Below are 26,214 nucleotides of genomic sequence, written 5' to 3' on the forward strand. Positions count from 1 at the left end.
TTAAACTACCTTAATATTTTTAAATATCGAGTAAATATGAATATTATGTTATACTTTTCAAGTAAATAGTGAGATATGTATTTGAAGTTATTAACCTCTCGTCCGTATTAATCACAAGATTAAACTTAGTTAATATAATAAAAAATGATATTTTTACGCATGTTTGGACTCATGCACATAATTACTTCTTGTACGCCAAAATGTAATATGTATTTCTTAATGTGACCATATAGATAAGACATTAGATGTTGCAAAATGAATCTTATTGCTGATTTATTTGCAATAATGGATTTCGATGAACATTCGTAACGTTTCATAAAACGGTCTTGCTCATGTATAAGAGAAGAGTGTGTATGTGTAACAATGTGTGCATCCGGTATGAGTGCGAGAGAACATACGTAACACTGCGAATTGATTATTTTGTATCTCATTTAACCCTAGGGTTCCACATTAATTTTTTTGAAACTAAATCTCATTATACGAATTTTACTGTGTAATCAATAAATACTCCCTTACCCTGTATATACTCCTACATTGAAAGGCCGTTTATTCACCATGACAACGCGACAACGCTGACGATGTCAAAGTTTCTCACCGTGTAGGGCGTGTAGTACTCTTCAAAGACGATTTAATCAAGTCGTGAAGCATTAAACACCGCAGAACAGTTCTTTACAGTAACAATTTCTCCAATCAGCTGTAAATAAAAGTCAGTGTCAGTCTTTTTCAAAATAAGCTTTAAGGGAATACAATGACACATTGCTTGTATAAAACATGGAAAAAATAAATAATGTGAAGTACGATCTTATTATTTCGTAGTGAAACATTAAAGGTTTAGCATTCCAATGTCACTTAATTTTTATTAATTGTTAATCGTTTGAAGAAAAGTAATTAAAAGCTGTAATAAATAAATTTTTTGAATCTATTGACGCTATATACATATAAATATGGAGAAAAACGTTAATGAAAAAGAGGAAAAGAAGGAAGAAGAGGAACAGAAAAGTTCAAACGACAAAGATGACTATGATAAGTCGTCCATCTCATACATGGACTATCGGTATGTATAATATTAGTTAATAAAATTGTATTAACATTGTTTACATAAATTATTAATCAAATTTGTGTTATCTCCAACATTTATTAAACAACATTATTTTATTAAAACAGAATAAGATGGATTCGCGATCGAGTTTTCAAGTTTCTCGGGCTGACGGATCAGGAACACCTTTTCGACAAACTCATTAACGTAATTGAGCTTTCTTGATACATAATTCAAAAATTATTAATTAAAATTAATGTCTATCGTCTTTAATTATTAGGCGAATAATCGATATTTTGAGGACAAATTACTCAACTTTCTCATATTAGACTTGTACGGAGTGACAGATCTAGAAAAGAAGCTGATTTTCTTCTACAAAACTTACGTCAGTGAAGTATTTCAGGAGGAGGTCCCAGTATGGGAGGAAAGTAAGATAAAAAATACATTTTTATAGAGTCGATAAATCTTGTGATTCTTAAAGTTGATTCTTAATATACACATTTTTTAGTCAAATTTTTAAATATTATATTAATATAAATATGCTAGAATTAAGCAGTAGATTAATAATCGACAAGGCGGTTTGTTTTATTATGCTTAATAATAAGTAATTGGATTTTGTATAGAAATCATTTTTATGCATAAACACGCCTTGTTTTATTAAATTATCACACAACATGCGTGATGAAAGCGTGCGGTATTATATTATATTGCTTTTTCTTGTTTAGAAATGTAATTTTTACACAATCTTTCTTACTTTTACATATAACCGAAGACGCAAACAGTTTTAAAATTAATATATCTTTTGGAAATATACTTTTTATAAATTTTTTAGTCAGACAAAAGGACAGAGAGTTTTGTATATAACGACATTTGTAAATAATGTTAGGAAAAATGGAGAAACGCGATGATGACGAGAAGAAAAGAGACAAGAGGTTCGCAAAGAAAGGTAAAAAGGGAAAAGCTAAAGGCAACAAAACAGATACCAGTTCAGTTGCTAGTCGCACAGCAATGAGTACCAGCACATTGCATACGTCCAGTGTACAAGACTCCAGCGAGGAGGAAGAAGAAGAGGAGGAAGACGACGGAGAGCAGACTGGCAGCGGCGATTTTCTCAGTTACCCTAAAAAAAAGGCAGATTTGAAAAGCGCATCTATCGGTCAGCTACGTTACATTCTACAATTTCACGTAGATTTTATTTATTTCGAAAATATATATAGTGGCATATAATAATCAATTGATTTCTTCAGACAGTTCCGCTGTTTCCGCACCACCGCTTGGAGAAGAGGACAAATACGTTTTGACTAAGGTTGTATACAAAAGCTGAATAACGCGCGAATTATCATAACCACATTTACGTCACTTATTATCGCTTTAAACAGTTAATTCTGTACATAACAAAAAAATCAACCTTTTGCTAAGAAAAGAAAGATCTAATCACTCGACCGATCGTTCCGGTTTCACCAGCGGCAGTTAATTTGAGCTTAACGGTTAACCAATTTGCTGTCTCCTTCTTCAATTCCTGGTTTCAGAAAGAGACAATATAGTAATCGATTTAAACCGCAGTTAAAACGTACCGGCATTGAGTAACCGATCGTAAACTATCTAGCGATCTATGGCAATTGCAGAAAATGGTGGAGAAAGTCCGTCAGGTACCAGTGCTTCACATGATATGCGGCCAAGTAGACGGCAATAGAGCCGACCTGCAGGACGTCACGTTCTTCTATTTTATGCGCACCAGCGACGAGGGTATACCTTCCTTCGATACTTACGAAGAGTGCCTGAACGAGATCACGAGCTACTTGGTGGTCGGCTCGCTTGATAGGAAATTCTTATCCTCTTTGAATAGCATTCTAGTCAACGTAAGCACTGTCCGATATAGGCAGTAGGTAGTCACGATAAAGGCCCCCGCACCCGCACGATGAAATATGAACAAGGAACAGATATTAGCGATTAGGACTGAGGAGTCAGGAATAAAACCGGATGCACAATAAAAAACAAGCAACATAACAAGGAACTTATGGTTAAAACCCCCTTATGGGTTTTAACATAACATAAACAGGGAATGACATGGGCAATAGATTTTTAACTTATCACTCCTATTAGAAGCCATGTATCATTCACCAGCTTTATTCCTGATTCCTTAGTCCTATCGCTAATATCTGTTCCTTATTCTTTGTATTTTTCATTGTGCGGGGATTTTAACCATAAGTTTCATTGATCGATTATACTGTCATTACTCCTTTTATAACTGCGATTTATTTCAATAAATTATAATAACCTATAGCATTATGAAAATTTAAACAGTTATCGTTATTTTCATATATAAATTTTAGAATTTTTTTTATACATATTGATTGCGGAATCATAAAAACAATTTTTATTTTAAAAGTACAAAAATTTATGGACATTTTAATATCACAAATTTAGGAAAAATATATTACATTGGATGAGCATATTGAAATATTTAAAGCTAAAATAATTCAATAATTTGCAAAAAATGAAATGCTCCTTAGGTATTTAAACCATTAGTGGAAAATCAATTCAGAACGCCTGATACTGGTGAGCGATGGCAAACGAAGAGTGCGGACGATGGAAAACGGAAGAACGTAGATGTAGAAGCGGTAAGCATCGAGAAAGTAACAAAGAGAAAGCTTGCGTTAACAAGAGGTTTAATATTGTTCGTAATAAATTTTGATAAAATATGATTTAATTAAAAAACAGTAAAAAATCTATATTTCTATGATTATAACAATAATGCTTTCTACAAAATTTCAAATGTCTTCTATATAAATATAGCTTTTTCTCTCTCTTGTATATCACACAGTATTAATTCAGATCAATAATAAAAAATAATGAACTATTAACAATAAATGATTTCAAGACTTTTATCTTTTATTAAAGCGATCAATGCTGAGAAGACCATCCCATTTCGTAACAGCGTCTAGTTTAGTATCCCGACAGAATCTGGACGCAAAGAGAAAGGGAGACGATGAAGGAAACGCCACAATCTCCGTGGCTACCTTGCAGGATGAGATCCCAAGGAACCGTAAACAGAAGTCAAGTTTAAAAGGATTCGATAAAAGATCCGAACCATCCGTTTCGGAGTCCAAGTCCAGTAAATCAATTAGTTCGAAGGAAATAAAAAAACAGCCAGCGGGCGAGCAAATCAAGAAGGATATTTTAGATTATCTCGACAATTTAATTGAGAAGACGGAGTGGTTAGTCTTATTATTTTATATTAAAAATTGATCAATATTACATCCATCTTTTAATAGTGAATTTTTTTCTATATTAACAGTCTCGTAATTTTAATTTTAATGATATAGGACATTGGAGCATGTCGAAAGCGATATTTTACTGACGATGCCGAAGATTCCAGAGCTGAACGATCCTGCGATAACAGATGATATGTTGCTGAAGAATAAGGATATTGTTGAACAAATGGAAGAAGTAGTTATGTTATGGGAGAAACATATACAGAAGGCAAATAATTTAATATCTTTCTTTTTCGTATACTTTTTGTGTAATCTGTTTATGATTTTGGATTATTTGCAATATACGTAGCGTCCTAAATTATCGCAAATAAAATTAAAAAAACTTGGGTAAAGATGATAAAACATCACAGTATTGATGTATTGTGAAGATAATTGAAATAATTTCTTTATGAATAATTAAAAGTTAGATCTTAATAATAACCACATATTACGTAATTTTCTTTTATTATCGCTCAGGTAATGGAGTCATACGAGAGCAAAGTACTTCCGAAGAAAGGACCAATAGCGGAGCATCAATACTGGCTGGATTGTGAGACTGGATTAACAATATTGGTTGAACAGTTAAAAATGCCCATTGTTAAGAGGATTCTCACTCTTCTGGACCAAGCACTTTCACCAATCGCCTCCAGCTTCCATTATTATCAAACTGAACTCTGGAAGCACTATGTCGAAGCTAGGGACAACAATAAATTTGTTCAAACGCTGTTGAGATATTTTAAAGTAAAAATTTTAATAATTACTTATTTTAACTGGAATAACAAATATTGGATATTATTAAAATACTAGGACAAACACTACTTTTGGATATATTCTTAAATCAATTTAAAATATTTTGAAAAATGTACAGATATTTATAGCTTTTAAATTATAAATATTCATAAGTAAAAAGCTTTTTGTGAATTGTAATTTAAGGATTAAATTTAACTAACACAGTTTTATTCTTAAAATATTAATTGAGCAATTGTAAAATGTGACAAACAAAATAAATCTTTATTGAAAAAACAAATTAATGAAAGAATACGCTTCTAAAGAATTCACGCAAATATTTTAATAATACCTCTTGGTTATTTATTAACACAGTTAATGACCGAGTCGGATTCATTCGAATCTATATCGGATTGTATCCCGTCGCTAATGGAGGGATTGCGAATGCTCTGGGTGTTGTCGAGTTATTACTGTCATGAAGAGAAGATAATGTTATTGATGGATCGAATATCGTGGCAACTCTGCGAGAATGTTAAACAAAATTTAGCGATCGTCCTGCTGTTTAAAAAGCCTTTGGAAGAAATTCTGGAGAAGACGAGCATGGCCAGCGCGATGCTGAGACAATGGAAGCGATCGTACCTGAAGACCAGACTGGACATCGAACTGTCGGGGAAGGGAGCTCGCTGGGAATTTGATCAGAAGCGTCTCTTCCAGAACACGGAGTACATCGCCGAGGTGTGCAGTGACCTTTACAAAATCGCCGATGTCCTGCAAGACTTCTATAACATTTTCGGGCCTGATCTGAAGTCTATCATAAACGATCCGGCGCAGATCGACGCTGTGATAAAACGAGTAGACGCGTTAGTAGTGCCGATCGAAGAGGCCGATTTCGACATCTTCAACGTGTTTAACAAGGAAAACTGGGAGGCATTGACCGCATGGTTTTACGAGCAAGTAACGTTTCTAGAGGATCAGGCCAAGTTCTACATCGACGAGTGCTTCATGGTGCTGATCAGCGCTGAGAATTCGCTGGAGATGTTGCTCAAGTTCAAGAACATGAAGACCCGGGCCGCTATTCAGCGCCAGTTGCTTCGAAAGTTCGACGTCATCATGCAGCAGTTCAGCAAGGAGGTCAACATTGTGGAGAGCATATTTCATCGTGGCAAATGGCACCCACCGTTGCTGACGTATCATCCGCCGATGGCGGGAGCGATCTTCTGGGTGAAACAACTGTTCCATGGACTACGCCGGCCGGTGTTGATTTTTCAGGAAGTACGCGAGCTGAAGCACAGCGAGCTGAAATTGCTCGCGTTCAGCCAATATCTCGATCTCGCGAAGCAGCTGAAGAATTTCGAAGAAGCGAAATTCAATATGTGGCTCGATAAGGCATTATTGACGGTGACTGCTATCATGAAGAAAAGCGTGTTAAGGATAGTACGCGTAGAACGGGATTCTCCAGTCGCTTTAACTTTCCCGGACGAGGAACGAGTCACGAAGAATCTCCAACTGATTCACGTGGCGTCGAAAGCGAAGGGCAAAGATGTGGGTTCCTTCCTGTCAACTCCACGTGAATCCCTGTTGAAGCTGGACGGCGTGATGTCAAAGCCCAGCGCGGAGATCGAAAGTTCCATTGCCGCAGGCTCTAGAATCATTTCCATGACACAACCACGCGCGGAAGTGAAAGCTGATGCTAGAGGATCCTCGTTGAAGGACTGCAAAACTTCAACCGTGTCCTTCGACAAGCATGATGCTCGCGCGAAGATCGCCTGGCCGGAATTTATGAGCGGCGCCATTCTGGTAGAGTGTCAGCTGCGCTTTCAGGTCAACTTCGATTGGGAAGTGTTCGAGGTCATCAGAGAGGCAGAACTAATGGAGCATTTGGGTTTCGAATTGCCCGCAACTATCAGAAACGTTGGCATTCAGAAAAATCGGCTGAGAATGGATATCGACGCTACCACGAAGATGATCAGTCAGTATAACAACACCCTGGATACGTTGGACAGAGCAGATATACAACTTTTGAAGCAAACTCTGCAGGACGTCGAAAAGCATATTCAACCTGGAGTAACGCGGTTTAATTGGAATTCCTTGAGCATCTCAGATTATGCATCCACTTGTAGTAGGATACTGAAAAACTTGAATTCCATTGTCGAGCAAGTCAATCAGATAAAGGAAGAGCTTGATAACAGAATAGAATCAGAATTGCAATCGTACCATTTGTTTTCTACGAAGAAAGAAGTCGCCGAATCAGAGGTTCTCTTGCCGTGCAAGGTATATAATTTTATTATCAATTTTCTTTTTATATAATATAATTGAGGATTTATACCTCAAATATATAAATCCAAATCAAGACAATATTTTTTCGGAAATAAAATTCTTTCCAGTTAACTTTTAAACACAGCAATAAAATATTGAGTTACATAGTAACGATAAAAAGTAGATTTATAATTTATTATATACAATTTACACGATATAATATTTAGGGGAATAGTAATTTTTATAAATAACGAATATTCTTTTATTGTAAACATTGTTCAACGAAATGGAATTGTCCTTTTAGATACGACATCTAATTCCTTTTTTTTACAGGGTTATTTTACGGAAATAAAAAATCGACGATCTGAGCTGGTGTCGTCGATGTTGAAGACTTATCAGTCGATTAGTCCAATGCTTGTGAAGCTGGAAAGCTTAGTGTTGGGTACTTCTACTGGAACAAGTCCAGCCATGCAGCTGTTATACGAAAAATACGAAAAGAAAATCTTCGCTGCCTTTATAATGTATGTATCTTTTTTATTAGTAAAAATGATAATTACATTAAAGTAATTTCTTTATTTTATAAAGTGTCGTTCGGTCTACCTTCTAGATGTATGGTAAGAAACATGGAAGTTCTAAACAAAATATTAAACAACACTAAGCCGATCTTCCAAGTAGACGCATTATTAATAACATCCGAGGTAATATTACGTCCGTCGCCCAACGAGATCTATAGCACCATTTGTCACGATGTGCGAAATCTGCTCGAAAGACTGAAAGGATTTTCCAGATGGATGAACGGAACTTGCTTGGAGTGCAAACCACAGAGAAGGGAGCTTTCGGAGGATTTAGTCGCTTTCAGTTTCTTCGAAGATGTAATGAGTGTTCGAGTTGAGTAAGGTTTATCTATTTGCATGTTAAGTTTTATGATAATTTAGTAATAAATGTGTTTAAGCAAATTTATCAGCATCGCGCGGTACAATTTAAGATTTAAAACTACTGCAGATAATTAACGAGCTCGTGAGGGTGGTTCACGACACAGCGTATAGGATCTCGATGGAATGCTCGCGATATCTGTATAGATGGAAGAAATACAGCAACTTGTGGTCATTTGACAAAAATCTGGCTTGTGAGAAATTCGCATCGACGAAACCTACGCTTTTGCAATACGACGAGAAGTTCACGTTTTACGAGGGCATTCTGGAGGAACTCGAAGATATGTCGTCCTATTTCGACATAAATAGCGTACGGTAAAGCGGCATCGACAATTTAATATCTCAATTCTATGTAAATATAAAATTCCACATATTTTTTTACAAGAAGAATGTTAACAAAAATTTAAGCGGCATCGACAATTTAATATCTCAATTCTATGTAAATATAAAATCCCACATTTCTTAACAAGGAGAATGTTAACAAAAATTTAAAATATAATACATTAAATTTAACTGTCTATAATCTTTCAAGTCTGTATCACGACTTTGATTTATGCTCTTTTTTTTCTAAAGACTCAACCTGAAACCACTTTTATCAGGCATCGAGCGTCAAGCGAAGGAATGGAAGCAGGTTTTAGGAAATTATCTTTTGTCTGACACCGTGTTGGCTATGAGTGAACTGAAAACTCAAATCGACACTTTTCGCGGCGAGATCGAACTGGTGATCACCGGACTGGACCGTTTTGTGTCGATCATGCAGGCGATCGCTGACGTAAGAAATATGGCAATCCAAGCCGAGGTGCAATTTCTTTGTTATCAGGAGTGCTTTCAAACTATGCGCGCCCACGGGATTGTTTTCCCCTTATCGGATGAAGCGATGGCGTACGAACTGCAACACGACTGGGAGTCATTGTATCTCGGAGCACTCTACAGAGCTTCGACTTTGGAAAGCACCAGTGAAAAATTTGCGGAGCTGACCCGAGAGCAGATCCAGCAATTCTTGGTCGAAACCGAGATGTTCGCCGAAGATTTTGAAGCGCACGGTCCCGGAAGCATCGGGGACGATCTCGAGCTTGGACTGAAGAAAATGGATGTACGTAAAAAAAGATATTTATCGATAATTACGATTATCTTTTTAAAAACATTCCTCTAAAAAATTTTTCTTAAATTTTTATTTTTATTTTTTTAATTTTTTGAATAATTTTTGCACCTCCGATAAGAACAAAATCACAAATTAGAGACTTCTTTAATCTTATTTGCAGGAATATGGAAAGCTAATCCATAACTACGAGGAACGACGGCTGAGTCTGATAAAATTAGAAAATTTATTCGACTTACCGTCCACTGACTACTCAACTCTTCTCAAGATCAAGACGGAATACGAGGGCATGGATGTGCTATACAATCTCTATAAGGAGCAGAGAAGCGCGCGAGAGATCTGGGCGAAGACTCTGTGGGTGAACTTGAATCCCCAGCAGCTCATCGAGGGTATGGAACATTTCATAAGGGAATTCCGACGGTTGCCGAAATCCATCAGGGCTACGAATGTCGGCCACGCATTGGAGACCAACATGAAAAACTTCAAGAACTCGGTGCCGCTCTTCATCGAGTTAAAGAACGAAGCTATGCGCGAAAGACACTGGCAAGAGTTGATGAGAAGGACCGGACAGTACTTTGATATGGACCCAGATAGGTGTGCGGATGATGGATAATTAAACGAGTGCTAATTATGCGTGCGAATAAATAGACAACCCGGTAGAAATTGTAGTTGCGAAAAAGATAATCTAAATATAATGTATAAGATAACATAGAAAGATAATCATTACATAATTATTACGTAGAAAATCCGACAATTGCTAGCATTTTTGTATATTTTATTATATATCTAAATATTCTTTTAATCTATATTATTTTTATTTGCTTACTAAAATCGCATTAATGTGCGATATTTATGAATTTAGAGTATACACGCGTATCTGTATATTTTTAAATATTTGCGTACATAGTAAACGTTGACATTGTAAGATATAAATTATTTTCTACAATAATAATTGTATGGAATATGTGTATAATTTTTTATTTAAATTAACAAGTATATTGTATATTATTTTTTAATTTTTTTATTACACGTTTGTTTTTATAGATCGTGACAAGAGACATAATCGATGGGCAGTATAAACACACTCAAATGCATATAGTTTAATTTGTCTAATAAAAATATAGTTAATTACATAGACACTTTTTAAGTGATATAAACATGGCGCAAGGAAAATCTCTTATAGAGGGGTAAGCTTTAAGCCATGTAATTGCTCACTTTGAGTACGTAAATATTATAGAAATGAATATTGAATAACTGAATACAATTTCAGATTTACTTTAGAAAATATGTTTGCTATGGAGCTGGGAAAGTATCAAGACATTGCGCAAGACATTGTGATGTATGCCGTAAAGGAGCTTGCGATAGAAAGAGGCGTGAAGGAATTAGCGGAAGTATGGAAATCCATGGAATTCAACATAGTGAAACATTATAAAAGTATTCGTCAAAAACCTAAGCTTAATTATTCGGAAAAAATAAATAAATGCGAGTAGATGAGCCCTGAATTTAATTAAGAGGGTAATAAAAAAATAATACTTTTGCTGGTCACAAAAAAAAAGAATTAATTGCGAGAAAGATGTACAATCCTTTACGATTGCTGATTGTATTTCTCAGGTACGGAAGACCGCGGCTTTATTCTCGGACCACTCGACGAATTGAATCTGGTACTCGAAGATAACATGTTGACCGTGCATAGCATGGCAGCCTCGCAATTCATCGGACCATTTCTCAACGTCGTTCAAAAATGGGAACGCACGATGCACACGATCTCCGAAGTTCTGGAAGTGTGGGTGGACCTTCAGCGAAAGTGGCTGTATCTCGAAGGTATCTTCGTGGGCGGCGACATTCGCTTTCAGTTGCCGGACGAAACGAAAAGATTCGATGATATCGATCAAGCCTTCCGCAAAATCATGACTGACACGTCGAAGCGACTCAACGTCTTAGAATGTTGCACGATTTATGGTATTCAAGAGAAATCAATCTATATTTTAATTATTGAAACTAGATTTAAAAAAATATATAGATTATGCAAAAAGATTAAATTTTTTGGTGTATTAAAAAATTCGAACAAATCAATTATGTGTTTTAAACAGTTATTGATTTGTAAAATACTCAGGCCGAAAGGACGAATTTGAAGCCATGATAGCGGCCCTCGAAAAATGCCAAAAATCTTTGACGGAATACTTGCGCAACAAACGCATTATATTCCCGAGATTCAATTTCATAAGCGACGACGAATTGCTGAGCATTCTCGGCAGTGGCAATCCCATGGCAATTCAGGAACATGTAGGAAAGATGTTCGATAATCTCGATAAGTTCGCACTGGTGTCAGACAACATGGACAGATTGATGGCTACGGCCCTCATATCTTGCGAAAGAGAAGTTATGGATTTCAGAAATCCCGTGTCCACGGAAGATCAGATCGAAATTTGGATGGGCCTGGCTCTTGAAGAAATGAAGAGATCGAATCGATATCTAACAAAAAAGGCGATCTACAATTACGGCAAGGTTTATATTAAATTATTACTTATTACATATTACTTCCATTTCTTTGCATATTAAACTTGCCAAAACAAAACTTTTCCAAAATATCTCTTTTCTGTTCTCTGCTAATCTTCAATGAATTGCTCAGAGATAATTATTAATTGAAAGATTAAAATTTGCTCTCTTTTGTAAATTGTATGTTATAATTTTCACACAACTTATATAATAAAAACAATAAAGCTACAATTATAAACGTAGGTGCGAAGACCGAGAACGCAATGGATACTCGAGTTTCAAGGAATGATGATTCTTGTAGCCAATCAGATATGGTGGACCGCAGAAGTCGAGAATGTATTCGAGAAGATATCCCAGGGGAATACACGCGCAATGAAAGAGGTAATATACGCAAATTGTGAATATAACTTATGCCTAGATAAAAAAATATTTCTTTCTCATGTTTATAGTATTTACAACAACTCAACACTCAATTGGACGAAGTGGTGACACTGATGGGTACCGGCACGCTTACAAATAATGACAGAAAGAAGATTGACATGGTTTTGACCATCGACGTCCACATTCGCGATATTATCGAGGGTTTTGTTAGAGACAGCATCGTGGATCCCACAGAATTTGAATGGGAAAGCCAATTAAGGTAATTTTTGTTTGGAAATCTATGACCTTTAGGCAGATAGCAGATATTAAACAATATAATTTTAATGATTATGATAATTTTATACAAAAAAAATATTTAATAAATATTCTTTATAAAAGTATCGTATTATATTATACTTTTAGAATTATTGTCTATAATGAATTATTTTCGTATACGTAGATTTTACTGGGTTCATGATCTGGATAATGTATGGATGAACCAATGCACAGGCACTTTCGAATATGGTTACGAGTATATGGGCCTCAATGGCAGATTAGTCATTACACCTCTGACGGACAGGATATATCTTACTATCACACAAGCTCTCTCGATGCACTTGGGCGGTGCACCGGCGGGTATGTGAACCATATACACGTGATAGAGTTGCAAATTTCTCGAATATGAGTCAAGTATGATAGCTTCTCATTGATCTTAAACGTGGCTCAGCCACAAAAAAACTTTAACTGCCATATCATAATTATAAATGTAGAGACACATTGAAAAAAGTAAAATATTATACAAGCTTCGAAGATATCAACACAAAATTGATACTTTTAATTTGTACTCGTTTCAATTATTTGATGAGTTTAGTAGCCCAGAAAATTATAGCTTATTTATTTTTAACATTAAGGTCCTGCTGGAACCGGAAAGACCGAGACGGTCAAAGATTTAGCGAAAGCTCTGGGGCTCTTATGCATCGTAACTAATTGCGGCGAGGGAATGGACTATATCACGATCGGGAAGACTTTAGGTGGTCTTGCTCAGTGCGGGGCATGGGGCTGCTTCGATGAGTTTAATCGTATCGACAGCTCTGTTCTCTCTGTTATTTCAACCCAGTTGCAAACTATACGCTCAGCACTGCAAGTTAAGGCTCAAAGATTCACGGTATGTATTCCATTAAAACTGGAAAGCACGAAGTACTAAAAATAATACAAGTTATCTTTAGTCACAGTGAATTAATAAAATAATTTTAACAAAGGATAGAGCATTCTGTAAAGAAATTCTATAATTATACGTGTCTAATATTATAGAGATTTTGGAGATAATCAAAGTTGTATATTTGGTGCGACAATTCAGATTTTCTTTTTTACTTTTCTCTAAAATTTTAAGTATTCTTTCGATTTAAGCTTATATTATTCTCTTCTTAAAATACATGCCTGTCAAATGTAGTTATATTAATTTCTCCGTTATTTTATACATAATAAATAAATTTCTATTACATATAAATTCCTGTACAATGACAAAAATGTTATTCAAAAGTTTGAGGACCAAGATATCGTGCTGGACACGAAGGTGGGAATATTCATCACCATGAATCCAGGATACGCCGGTCGAACGGAGTTACCAGAGTCCGTTAAAGCTCTCTTTAGACCAGTGGTCTGCATAGTGCCGGATAACGAGCTAATCTGCCAGATCAAGCTTTTCAGCGCCGGTTTTCTGACGGCAAAGTTACTCGCGAAGAAGATGACTGTTCTCTATAAACTGGCAAGCGAGCAGCTCAGCAAGCAAACGCATTATGACTTTGGCTTGAGAGCCCTTAAATCTGTGCTTAATATGGCCGGCCAACTGAAGAGGACCTCCAATGATTTGCCCGAGAATGTCGTGCTGATGAGAGCCCTCAGAGACATGAACTTACCTAAGTTTATATACGACGACGTGCCGCTCTTCCTGGGTCTGATTAGGGATCTTTTTCCCGACTTAGATTGCCCCAGAGTACGCTATCCAGATTTTAACGACGCAGTTGAGGCCGTATTGGAAAAACATGGCTACATCGTTTTACCTGAGCAAGTAAATAGCGTTCTAACCCATTGCATACGCGTATCTAACTATTTATATACTAAATTTTAAATTAAAAAAGAAACAAATGAAAAAATAATAATGCAATCCCTATCCACAGGTTGATAAAGTCATTCAATTATACGAAGTAATGATGACCAGGCATTCGACGATGGTCATCGGTCCCACCGGTGGCGGTAAAACGGTGGTCATCGAAACACTTTGCAGGGCACAGACGCATCTCGGTAAACTCACGAAACTGCACATTCTGAACCCTAAGGTGAATAATAATTAAACACAATAGTAAATGTTAATTTTTGTCGCAGCTCTTTTTTAAATCATCACATTTTTTTATTCTATCAAGGCTTGCACCGTCATTGAATTGTACGGGACGCTAGACCCTACGACACGCGATTGGACGGATGGTCTCCTGAGCAGTATTTTTCGCGAGATTAATCGACCACTGGATCCCGGCAAAGATGAACGAAGATACATACTTCTCGACGGAGATGTCGATGCGCTGTGGATCGAAAACATGAACTCGGTAATGGACGACAACAAGCTGTTGACTCTGGCCAATCATGAAAGGATCAAATTGCAGAATCATTGCAGTCTGCTTTTCGAGGTAGCTTAATGCGGATATAATATCGACTACTAAGTGTAAGGGGCAATTTAAGTTTTAACAAATTAATCTCATATTTGAAACAGTATTGTTTGCAACTAATTTTACCGCCGCTCTTTATATATAAATTATAGCAAATAATTTGACTGTGATTTAATAATAAATTAATAATAATTCTAAAATAAATCACGACGAAGATAAAATTATAAAGGTAACAAATTTAATAAGAAAGAAAGGTTTAGACATTTTAAAATAATAAGTTGTTTCTTATGCTAAAGGTAGGTGACTTGCAGTACGCCTCACCTGCAACGGTTTCAAGAGCGGGCATGGTCTACGTAGACCCGAAGAACTTGGGCTACCAGCCATATATGGACAAGTGGATACAAGCTCAGAGTAAGGCCGATCAAGATTTTCTTCGAGAAATGTGCGAGAAATACGTACATGGTTCACTTAGGCTCATTACCGAAGGAATGTTAGGCCTTCAAGCGGTCGAACCACTTCAGACGATTATCCCACAAACTGGACTCAATATGGTAACCGCTAGATTGACTATCGATTTGCCGGCAATCATGATTGTAACGACGATTAAATTTGTTCTGCTACATTTACAAAGAAATGAGAAAAGAACGAAAGTTGTCTCTCACTAATTCGCTTTTTCTATATATTGTATTTTATGAATAACTTTTTTTTTGCACGACTTCTCAAGGTAACTCAATTCTGCTACGTATTTGATGGGTTGCTGTCGTCGTTAAAAGATGAATTGACGAGAAAAAAATCGGAAGTTGATCAAGAGGAAGAGGACAGTTTGTTGACGACGAAAGAAGAGCTCTGGGAAGCAATGTACATTCAAGCGTGCTATTGGTCGTTCGGCGCATCTATTGTGAACGAGGCACGCTCCAAATTCGATGAATACATAAAGAAGACATGTGGACTTATACTAGTGCAAGACACACCCGCTAAACCGGCGACCGCTAGTAAGCTTAATAGAAAGAAAGAAATTAATAAATACAAAAGAAATAAATTAAACATCAAGATTTGATTAATGCCACCTTTGTCTATCATTATTGACTGAAAAAATTAATGTGCACTTTAATTTAGAATTTATACCCGTGTCTTTTCCAACCATCTACGATTACATATTGGATGTTAATAAAAGAGTTTGGATGGCATGGAAATGGTTGGTACCGGCGTATCTTCACGATAGAGAGAAAAATTTCTCGGACATTTTGGTACAGACGATTGATACTTTGCGTACCACGTGGTTCATAAATCTCATGCAGAATCAGCAGAGACCAGTGCTGTTGGTCGGAGAAACTGGCACATCGAAGACAGCCATTATTCATGAGTTTCTAAGGAACTTGAATCCCGAAAAATACGTGAGTGAAAAAGCAATATCGAAAAGATTGATTTAACAACTAATTACTTTCTGTGAATCCAAATAATCTTCCAACAAATTAATATAATACGCATAAGATGCGAAAATTTCACATTTATCAACAATTTATTGTGACATCGAATAGGAGCAGCTCTTAATTAATTTTTCCTCGAGAACCACCTCGATGGATGTACAGAGGAATCTCGAATCGGCGGTGGAGAAAAGATCGAGAGAGATATTCGGAGCACCACCTGGAAAGAAATTAATAGTTTTTATGGATGACATGAACATGCCGATTGTGGATATTTACGGAACCCAGCAGCCCATCGCGTTTCTTAAGCTGTTGTTTGAAAGAGGTGGTTTTTACGATCGCGGACGCGATCTGAATTGGAAGTATTTGAAAGACATCTGTGAGTATCGTACGCAGAATATCTCAAATGTAACACAGCTCCTTTCAAGAACAGTCAATTTTTTAAAGCAATTTTATCGAGTTTTTATCTATTTATTGACATCAAGAATTTAATTTCTATTTATAATGTATCTGTTTAACACATAATTATAGAAGACTATAATCATATCGATGTCTTACGAATGCACTTTCTACGTAGATTATTTAGCAGCCATGGGAGAACCTGGTGGTAGCAGGAACGAAGTCGACCCGCGATTTATCTCGATGTTCTCAGTTTGTAACGTAACTTTCCCAACGAGCGAGACTCTCAATTACATTTACACGAGTATCTTATCCGGACATCTGCAAACCTTTTCGGAGGCGGTTCAATCCATCGCGAATGGACTCGTGCAATTGATGTTGGAACTTTACAAGGTAATTCCGCGAGACGTTATGATATTATTTTTTCAAATGAGATATCAACAATATAATGCTATTCAGACAGTTAGGAAGGAATTACTGCCGACACCGTCCAAATTCCATTATATTTTCAACATGCGGGATCTCTCGAGAATCATGGCTGGATTGCTTCAGAGTCATCCCGACTTCTTTTCAGGCGTAAAGCAGTTTGTCAGGCTCTGGAGAAACGAGGTCACCAGAGTCATGTGCGATCGTCTCATTAGCGTGCAAGTAATGAGTTTTCTTCTCTCTTTTTTGTTCATTAAAGCTTCATTTTTAAAGTCTCGCTATTCCAGGATGAGAATTTGGCCATCGAGCAACTAAACGGAAAAATACGGAATTATTGGGAGCAAGAACCCGAAGTGATTCAATACAGTTTAAGAGACCCGATACTCTATGGCGATTTCAGGAATGCCTGCAACGAGGATGAGCCTAGGTTTTACGAGGATCTGCTGGATTACGAGGCAGTTTACAGTTTGTTTCTAGAGGTCGAGCTTTTTCTTCAAATGAATATTTTTTTCGGCTATTCTTCTATATTAATTCGACCTATAATGCTGTTCAAGCAATTTCGCTGTTTACTTATATTGAAAATATGCTTAGAATGCTATATATGCTTAGAAAATATCTATGTTATATTCACAGATTTTCGAAGAATACAACGAGAGGAACAGAACTAAGCTGCACATGGTTCTCTTCAATGATGCGCTTGAGCACCTGACTAGAGTGCATCGTGCACTGCGAATGCATCGCGGTCACGTGCTGGTCATCGGTACGGGTGGCAGCGGCAAGAAATCAGTGATAAAGTTAGCATCCTTCGCCGCTGGTTATCAGCTCTTTCAGATCGTCCTGAGTCGCGGATACAACGAATCGTTTTTCCGCGAGGACATGAAGAATCTGTACAACATAGTCGGCCTGGAGAACAAAAAGGTCGTGTTCATGTTCACGTCCGCCCACATCAAGGACGAGGGCTTCCTCGAGTTGGTGAACAGCATGCTAACGGTGGGCTTCGTGCCGGCTCTGTTCAATGACGAAGAGAAAGATACAATCGTCACTGCTTGCAGAGATGCAGCAGTTAAAGCAGGCTTTGATGTCTCAAAGTAAGCCGACATCTGATTTTGTTCTTGAATTCTTTATCCATATCTTGAAATACATGTTTAATATTATATGAAATATTCTTGACTCCAGGAAGAGCGTCTGGTCGTACTTCGGCAAGACGTGCACCGCGAATTTGCGGATAGCGCTGGCGATGAGTCCATCGGGCGACACTTTGCGGACGCGATGTCGCAATTATCCCGGCTTGATCAACAATACCACCATAGACTGGATGTTCCCGTGGCCGCAGCAGGCTTTGGTAGCGGTGGCGAATGTTTTTCTCAGAGACGTAAGCAAAGACAGAACGATGAAAGAATTAAGGTTCGAATACAAAATGAGAGATCCTTTTATTCCAGAATCCGATTGTGCCGCAGGAATACAAGGAAGTGATCGTCAGTCACATCGTGTACGTACATACATCCGTATTGCAATATACGGTGGACTTCGCGACGAAGCTGAGACGTCGAAATTATGTCACGCCGAGGCATTTCCTCGACTTTATTAACACTTATTTGAAACTGTTGGTGGAGAAAAAGAATTTCATAAATTCGCGCTGCGCGCGTCTTTCCGGAGGTAGCTGCAAAATCTTTTTACAAACTATATCTTAACTTTTACTATATTTCTTCATTAATGATGTAACAATAGATTCAACAATATTGAAACAAATTTTATCTTTTGCATCTCGTCTTTTATTTTTATTCTAAAGAAATTATAATTATATATCTTTCGATAAAAGTTTTTTATTTGTATACGATAAATATATTTTTTATAGGACTGCAGAAAATCATGGATGCATCGGTGACTCTGACGGAACTGAATAAAGTTTTGGCTGTGCAAAGAGTCAAAGTGGGTGATCAAACGAGAAGCTGCGAACAGCTGCTCGCGTATATCGGTGAGAGCACAGACGTCGCGATGGAAAAGAAAAATCTGAGCGAAGAAAAGAGAAAAGAGATCGAAGACAAGAAGAAAATGATTGCCAAGGAGGAAGCTGAAGCCAAGCAGGCATTAGCTGAGGCCCAGCCAGTTCTCGACGCGGCCAAACTTGCATTAGGCGAACTCGAAAAAGCGGATATCACCGAGATAAGGTCTGTCTTCTGGATTAATTACTGCTTTTCTCCATTTATATAGATTTGATCATTGTGTAGACTTTAATATCTGTTCAAATTTCTAAAACGCATTTATCAAATATCCAATTGAATTTAAAAAATTTGAAGAGAAAGGCTTAGCACAGAATTTTGAGCATTAAACTTCAAAATCGCTAAACAATCAATAATGGTAATTCAGGTCCTTCGCCACTCCACCCGAACCGGTGCAGATTGTTTCGGAATGCGTCGCGATACTTCGAGGTGTCAAAGACGTGTCGTGGAAAGGAGCGAAAGGCATGATGAGTGATCCTTACTTCTTAAGGCACTTGCAGGAGATGAACTGCGACCAAATCACTCTGCGGCAACAGCAAGTGGTACGGGCGCATTTGAAGAAGACGGACAAGCTGGATCAGATGCAAGTTATCAGCAAAGCGGGATACGGCTTATACAAATTCGTGCTTGCTGTTTTGGATTATTGCGCTGTTTATAGAGAGGTATTCGATAATTTATCTGTTAACTTTCATCTAAAATCTGACTAATCTTTATTTATCATTCTTCTGCTGAGATTTTTGTTTCTATGCTTTGACATTTAAAGATTCACCCCTTATCACAGTCTACTTTTTTACCATGTAGAAATCTTATGCAAAATTAATTATATCTACGCTAATAATTTACTGTTGATCCATTATTTCAGGTGAAGCCGAAGATTGATAGAGTTCAGGCGCTCGAAGCGGAGTCCGAAAAAGCTAGGCGTGCGTTAGAAAAGGAAGAACGAGAATTACAACGATTGGAAAAAACAATTCAGGAATTGAATGCGAAATACGATATCGCAATGACCGAACGACAGAATCTTCAGGATGAGACAGACTTGTTACAACGACGTCTTTCGGCTGCCGATAAGCTCATCTCTGGATTATCCTCCGAGAATGAACGGTGGCGAAAGGATCTCGAGATTCTTCAAGACGATATGGAGAAGATCACGGGAAATTGTTTGCTTGGAGCGTCTTTTCTGGCCTACAGTGGTCCCTTCTCTTACGAATTTAGGAATGAAATGTACAGCGATTGGGAGAGGAGCATTTTAGAGAAAGAGTTACCCTTATCAAAGCCATTCAAGCTTGAAACGCAACTGAGCGATGACGTTGAAATTAGCAAGTAAATAAGACTCCTACATTTGACTATAAAATGAACGTATATTTATAAATCACACAATTAATATCGCTAAATAATTAAATATTATTTAATTAAATATTAAATATAATTTTTTCGTTTCATGTATCGATTAAAGTTAAAATTTTAAAAACGCTATTAAACTTTTAAAAATTATGAATAAAAGAAGAAAGCTGTATAAAGACAATTTCAATAATTATTTGCAGATGAAGCTATTTTATTTTTTTCTAGCAAATTAATATTCATATAACTTAACGATACGATAAACTCTGCGGCTCTAATATTTAACAATAATTGCAGATGGAACTCGGAAGGTCTCCCACCGGATGAATTATCTGTGCAAAACGGCATACTGACCATGAAAGCATCCAGATTTCCGTTTTGCATTGATCCCCAGCAACAAGCGTTAAATTGGATAAAGAAGAGGGAGCAGAAGAAGACTCTGAAGATCCTCTCTTTCACGGATGCGGATTTCTTAAAACAAGTCGAATTGGCTATCAAATATGGTCTGCCCGTGCTTGTCCAAGATGCCGACGAAGTTGATCCCATTTTGGTTAACGTGTTATCGCGCAATGTCCAGAGTAAGCTGTAAAATTCAAATAAATTTATAGATTAATATGTTTGCGCAAAAATGTAGAAATTGCTCTAATTACATCGATTTCTCTTCTGTAGCTGTTGCAGGACGAACTTTCGTCATTTTTGGCGACAAGGAAATAGATTATGATCCACGATTTCGAATATATTTGACAACGAAGATGACTAATCCGATGCTGGACCCTGCTTTGTATGCCAAAGCGGTCGTTATTAATTACATGGTTACTACAGCAGTGAGTTAACTTTATGATACAGTTACAATTATAATACAATTGTTATTATCTAATAATAAGTCATAGTTATATTATAATTATTATTATATTAGTCTTATGTTTTATCAAAAGAAAACAGTTACTTTTCTTTAATTTAAAACACTATAAAGTTCTAAATTCAAATTTTGCATAATAAATTCTCGCTTCTCTTCAGGGTTTGGAGAACCAGCTTTTGTCGGTGGTAGTAAGAACTGAAAGACCAGACATTGAGGAGCAACGTGAGACGTTAATCTTGGAAACTAGCGAGAACAAAAATTTGCTGCAGCAATTGGAAGACAGTCTCCTGCGCGAGATTGCTGCGGATCAAGGCACTATGGTGGACAACATTGAGCTGATCGAGACCTTGGAGAACATCAAGTCCAGTGCCAATGATGTGATGAAGAAGCTGTTGCTCGCGGAGGTCACTTCGGCCGACATAAACAAACTTCGCGAAAACTATCGTCCGGTGGCGGAACGGGGTGCGATTCTATTCTCCGTACTAGTCGACATGGCCACCGTAAATGCCATGTATCAGTACTCTCTGATCAGCTACGTCGAAGTGTTTATTCACTCGTTGAAAAGATCGTTACCAGATCCGGTGGTCGCCAAACGATTGAAGAATATTATTCCGATGCTGACGAAGAACGTTTACGATTACGGCTGCACTGGCATCTTCGCGCGGCACAAGTTGCTTTTTTCCTTACAAACTTGCGTGAAGATAGAACAGAGTATGGGCAACGTGAACCAGAAGCAGCTGGATTTCTTCGCCAAGGGCAGCACGGTACTGGAGAGATCACCTAGATCGAATCCTACCAGATGGCTGCCGTTATCAGGTTGGGAGGATATTCTCAAACTGGCGAGCGGTTTTCCGGAAAAGTTTGAACAGCTTCCGGAAGAGCTACGCGACTGCGAGGATGAGTGGAAGAAGGTAAACATTCAAAACGGTGATTATTTGAATGTATAACAATTTAATTTATTTCACGAATATTTTTAAAATTGTACGTACGCACATGCTTTGCTTAAAACTTTGCTTAAAAAATTTCAAATAATCTTTGAATTGAGTCATGTTATTCTGTGATGAACAAGGATCATCTTAAAGCGCGGATAATTAATTAAATCGAAAAATTGATAATCCGTTTCAGTGGTACGATTCGGATACGCCAGAACTAGAGGAACTTCCTTGCGACTATAGCGTGCGATTGACATCATTCGAGAAGCTGATGCTGATACGCTGTTTCCGCGTGGATCGTGTCTATCGCGGGATAGTTAATTATATTATCGAGATCATGGGCGAGCAATATATCACGCCGCCTCACGTGAGCTTCGACATGATTTTCGACGAAAGCACACCGACCATGCCTGTAGTCTTCATTCTAAGCCCGGGTTCGGATCCCACTGCAGAGCTAATGAAATTAGCCGATCGGTACGGCTGCGGCGGAGGAAAGTTCAGACATCTCTCGCTCGGTCAGAGTCAAGACAAGGTGAGATAAAGGAGTAACGTGATCAAACTTGTAAAATTCATGTCTACAACGTAATAATGACAAATAATTTAATTAACGCATTTTAACGTTGCGTCAATACATCGCGTTTAACTTTCTACATTTTGAAGAAGTTGCATCTAATTTCCTAAAATTCATTTGCATAATAGATCGCGATGGAATTATTAAAAACGGCGATAACGAGAGGTCAATGGCTGATGCTCCAGAATTGCCATTTGTTGCTCTCCTTCACGAAGAATTTGGAAAAGATCGTGGAGAACTTGGAAAAGCCTCATCCCGACTTTCGCTTGTGGCTTACTACGGAACCCACCCCTAATTTCCCAATCGGAATACTTCAACAATCTCTGAAAGGTACGACAAAAATGTACGGTAGTTATACCTCGTACCTTTTAATGGAATTTATTTGCAGTGGTGACGGAACCGCCGAGTGGATTGAAGCTAAACTTGCAAAACACGTACTTCAACATGCGACCGCAGCTCTTGGAAAGTTGCCCCCATCCTCTTTACAAGCACTTAATTTACGTTCTAGCGTTTTATCACGCAGTTATCCAGGCAAGCAAATATTTAACATAATCGCACATTTAATCCTCAGAGAAACTTTAATAAAATGCTCTTAACGTCGCAGGAGAGAAGAAAGTACGACAAAATTGGATGGAACATAAAGTACGATTTCAACGAGTCGGATTTTAATGTGTGTGTTACTATCTTGGACACTTATCTGACGAAGGCCCTGGCAACGAACGAGTCTAGAGTACCGTGGAATAGTCTCAAGTATTTAATTGGCGAGGTACGTTCAAATTCTGCAATCTAAATTTTTTTCTGTGTAAACGCAATTTAATTAATACATTAAACTTTTTTTAATCATTATTCTGAGTTTCTTTTTCACGTAAGTTTAGAACGCAGCTTATTATATTTATTCTCGAAAATAACCAGGTGATGTACGGCGGAAGAGTGATAGACAGTTACGATCGTCGCGTCTCTTACACATACATGGACGAGTATTTCGGCGATTTTCTCTTCGACGAATTCCAACCGTTTCACTTTTACAAGGACGACTTCGTCGATTACGTGATACCGTCGGAAGGGGATCGCGACGATTATCTGCGATTCATCGACGAACTTCCGTTGGTGAACAGCCCGGAAGTGTTCGGGCTGCATCCAAACGCCGAGATTGGATACTTTACGCAGGCAATTAAGAGGATGTGGAGGCATCTCATAGAACTTCAGCCGCAAACAGGTGCGAATATATCATATATTTTTCTCGCTTTGCCCAAGCACTGTTTTTATAATATCGATCGTTAACATTGTATGACAAAGTTATGGCATAACTTAAATTAAATACGCTAACAATGTGCACTTAAAATAGATTTAATTAAATATTAAATGACTTTATATTTTTTAACAGCAAGTTACATATTTTTATTGCTAATATTTTGTCCTTGAAAGGAAAATTTTCTATTAGTTATATTTTCAAATATATCGTATAATTCTTAATTTTATAATTAATAATTATTTGTAGCCCGCTCGGATAAAAAGAGTAAGTCGCATTATTGAGCTTACCGCATTTTCTGATCAATTATAATGACATTATATATATATTGATGTTAAAATCTTAGCCGTGAGCGTCACCGGTGTCAGCAAAGACGAATCTATTGATAATGTAGCGAGGGAGATCTTGACCAAGATACCCGCGCCATACGATATCAGTAAGGTCAAGAAAAATTTTGGCGTGGCTGTGACACCGACCGCGATCGTTCTATTTCAAGAATTGGAGAGGTTCAACAAATTAATAGAAACGATTACAAGGACGTTGAACCAACTGAGAAAGGTAGAATAAATCTGAAGATTTAAAACTTTGAATCTGTAACATACAGATTTAATTTAATTACTTTATATTTAATAAAGTAATTAACTTACTTTATACTTAATAATTGTTTAATTAATTATCTGCCTATTCAGTATAAGATGCATTTTTTATTCTTATAAAGATCCTACTTTATCAATTACTTTACGCAATTATGTTATGTTCTACAGAGAGATTTGCATTAAAGAGAAAGAGACAAATCTCAAACTTTTCGTAATATATTTATAAAATTCCTGTCTTTTCTGTATTCTTTACTACAATACAGTTTTAAATCTTCTTCTATAATTCTGCTAAGTTTATCATTAATTAAAATGCAGCTGATATTTAAAATAAAATAAAATAATTTTAATTATAGGCCATCGCCGGCGAGATTGGGATGGACGCTGTGCTGGAGAACATTTCCGTGGCGCTTTATAACGGTACTTTGCCCAAAGAATGGGCCAGACTGGCACCAGACACACGAAAGAACCTTGCCGGCTGGATGGACCACTTTCAGAAAAGAATAGATCAATACACAAACTGGGTACGATTACGCAAAACGTCACGAATTCATCATCCTAACGCTATTCCGCGATTTTGCATATGTGCATCAACTTAATTAACGATGCTTTTTTCTCCCATTAGTCCGGCGCGAACGAACCTGTAGTGCTCTGGTTGTCCGGGTTGCATGTTCCGGAAACTTATCTGGCGGCTCTCGTGCAAATGGCTTGCCGCAAGAATAATTGGCCCCTCGATCGTTCCGTCATTTACACGACGGTGTCCAAGTTCTCCAAGCCCGACGATGTGGAAGAAAGACCCGATCAGGTGAATCCCGATGACATTTGCTTCACTTTTTACAACGTTTCATTGGAATCACACTAATATCCTGCCATTTGCGTTTTAAAAGGGCTGTTATGTGTACGGATTGTATTTGGAAGGGGCCAGGTGGGACATCGAGGAGCATCGTTTGAAAAGATCGTATCCGAAAGTTCTGATTGAGGAGCTGCCAATATTGACCATCGTACCTATCGAAGTTCATAGATTGAAGTTACAGGTATCGAATTTGCTTAACCATTTCCACAGTTATTATTATAAAATGTCTCGATGGTTGTAATTCATTTCGAATCAAGAGATTTAAGTGCACAGAAAAAAAGAATATTTTTGATTTAAAAATATCTTTAGTTTTAACGTGGAATCTGGAAATAAGACTTCTTTTTTTCTGTGTGGCGATTCATATTTTCAAATAATTTGCAATTTTTTTTTAGAACTTCTGGATTATAAAATTGATAATTACTAAATTTAAATTTGTTACAGAATACGTTTAAAACTCCTGTATATACTACGTCAAACCGGCGAAACGCTCTCGGTGTCGGGTTAGTCTTCGAGGCGGATCTGGCGACTCCAGAACACATTTCGCATTGGATACTTCAGGGTGTTTGTCTAGTGTTAAATACAGATTGAAACGGTCCTCAAGAGCAACGAGAAAAATCGAGGGCCGCTATTTTTCAGTGTATTTCACGTGTATATCCACTATTAATCAATATAGCATAGAGACAAACAACCATTGAACAATTCTTAACTGTCGCAAATAATTTAAGATTATGTATAATTATGTATACTTATC

At 37.2% G+C, this 26,214-nt stretch overlaps 1 protein-coding gene across 1 annotated transcript; it reads left to right on the forward strand.

Moving 5' to 3' along the window:
* The first annotated feature begins 579 nt into the window (after window positions 1-579).
* Dhc98d (Dynein heavy chain at 89D) lies at window positions 580-26,180 on the forward strand. Its single transcript, XM_071777949.1, has 53 exons — window positions 580-1,054; window positions 1,165-1,243; window positions 1,317-1,464; window positions 1,923-2,192; window positions 2,284-2,342; window positions 2,662-2,895; window positions 3,550-3,657; window positions 3,938-4,254; window positions 4,363-4,596; window positions 4,758-5,031; window positions 5,392-7,287; window positions 7,606-7,793; window positions 7,880-8,159; window positions 8,275-8,519; window positions 8,778-9,297; window positions 9,467-9,897; window positions 10,574-10,737; window positions 10,915-11,262; window positions 11,417-11,808; window positions 12,043-12,180; window positions 12,249-12,439; window positions 12,620-12,795; window positions 13,071-13,324; window positions 13,700-14,227; window positions 14,337-14,495; window positions 14,580-14,840; window positions 15,116-15,412; window positions 15,544-15,811; window positions 15,936-16,213; window positions 16,358-16,622; window positions 16,821-17,035; window positions 17,102-17,290; window positions 17,356-17,547; window positions 17,702-18,156; window positions 18,245-18,440; window positions 18,508-18,724; window positions 18,924-19,236; window positions 19,436-19,730; window positions 19,931-20,388; window positions 20,704-20,984; window positions 21,076-21,230; window positions 21,424-22,176; window positions 22,391-22,729; window positions 22,897-23,098; window positions 23,157-23,299; window positions 23,373-23,534; window positions 23,681-23,984; window positions 24,267-24,284; window positions 24,364-24,575; window positions 24,967-25,134; window positions 25,236-25,415; window positions 25,498-25,644; window positions 25,905-26,180. Exons 1-53 carry the CDS (start codon window positions 945-947, stop codon window positions 26,049-26,051), a joined length of 14,853 nt encoding a protein of 4,950 aa, XP_071634050.1. The 5' UTR covers window positions 580-944; the 3' UTR covers window positions 26,052-26,180.
* The last annotated feature ends 34 nt before the right edge of the window (window positions 26,181-26,214 follow it).

Source organism: Temnothorax longispinosus, chromosome 5 (genome assembly GCF_030848805.1).
Source record: "Temnothorax longispinosus isolate EJ_2023e chromosome 5, Tlon_JGU_v1, whole genome shotgun sequence".
Classification (NCBI taxonomy): Eukaryota; Metazoa; Arthropoda; class Insecta; order Hymenoptera; family Formicidae; genus Temnothorax; species Temnothorax longispinosus.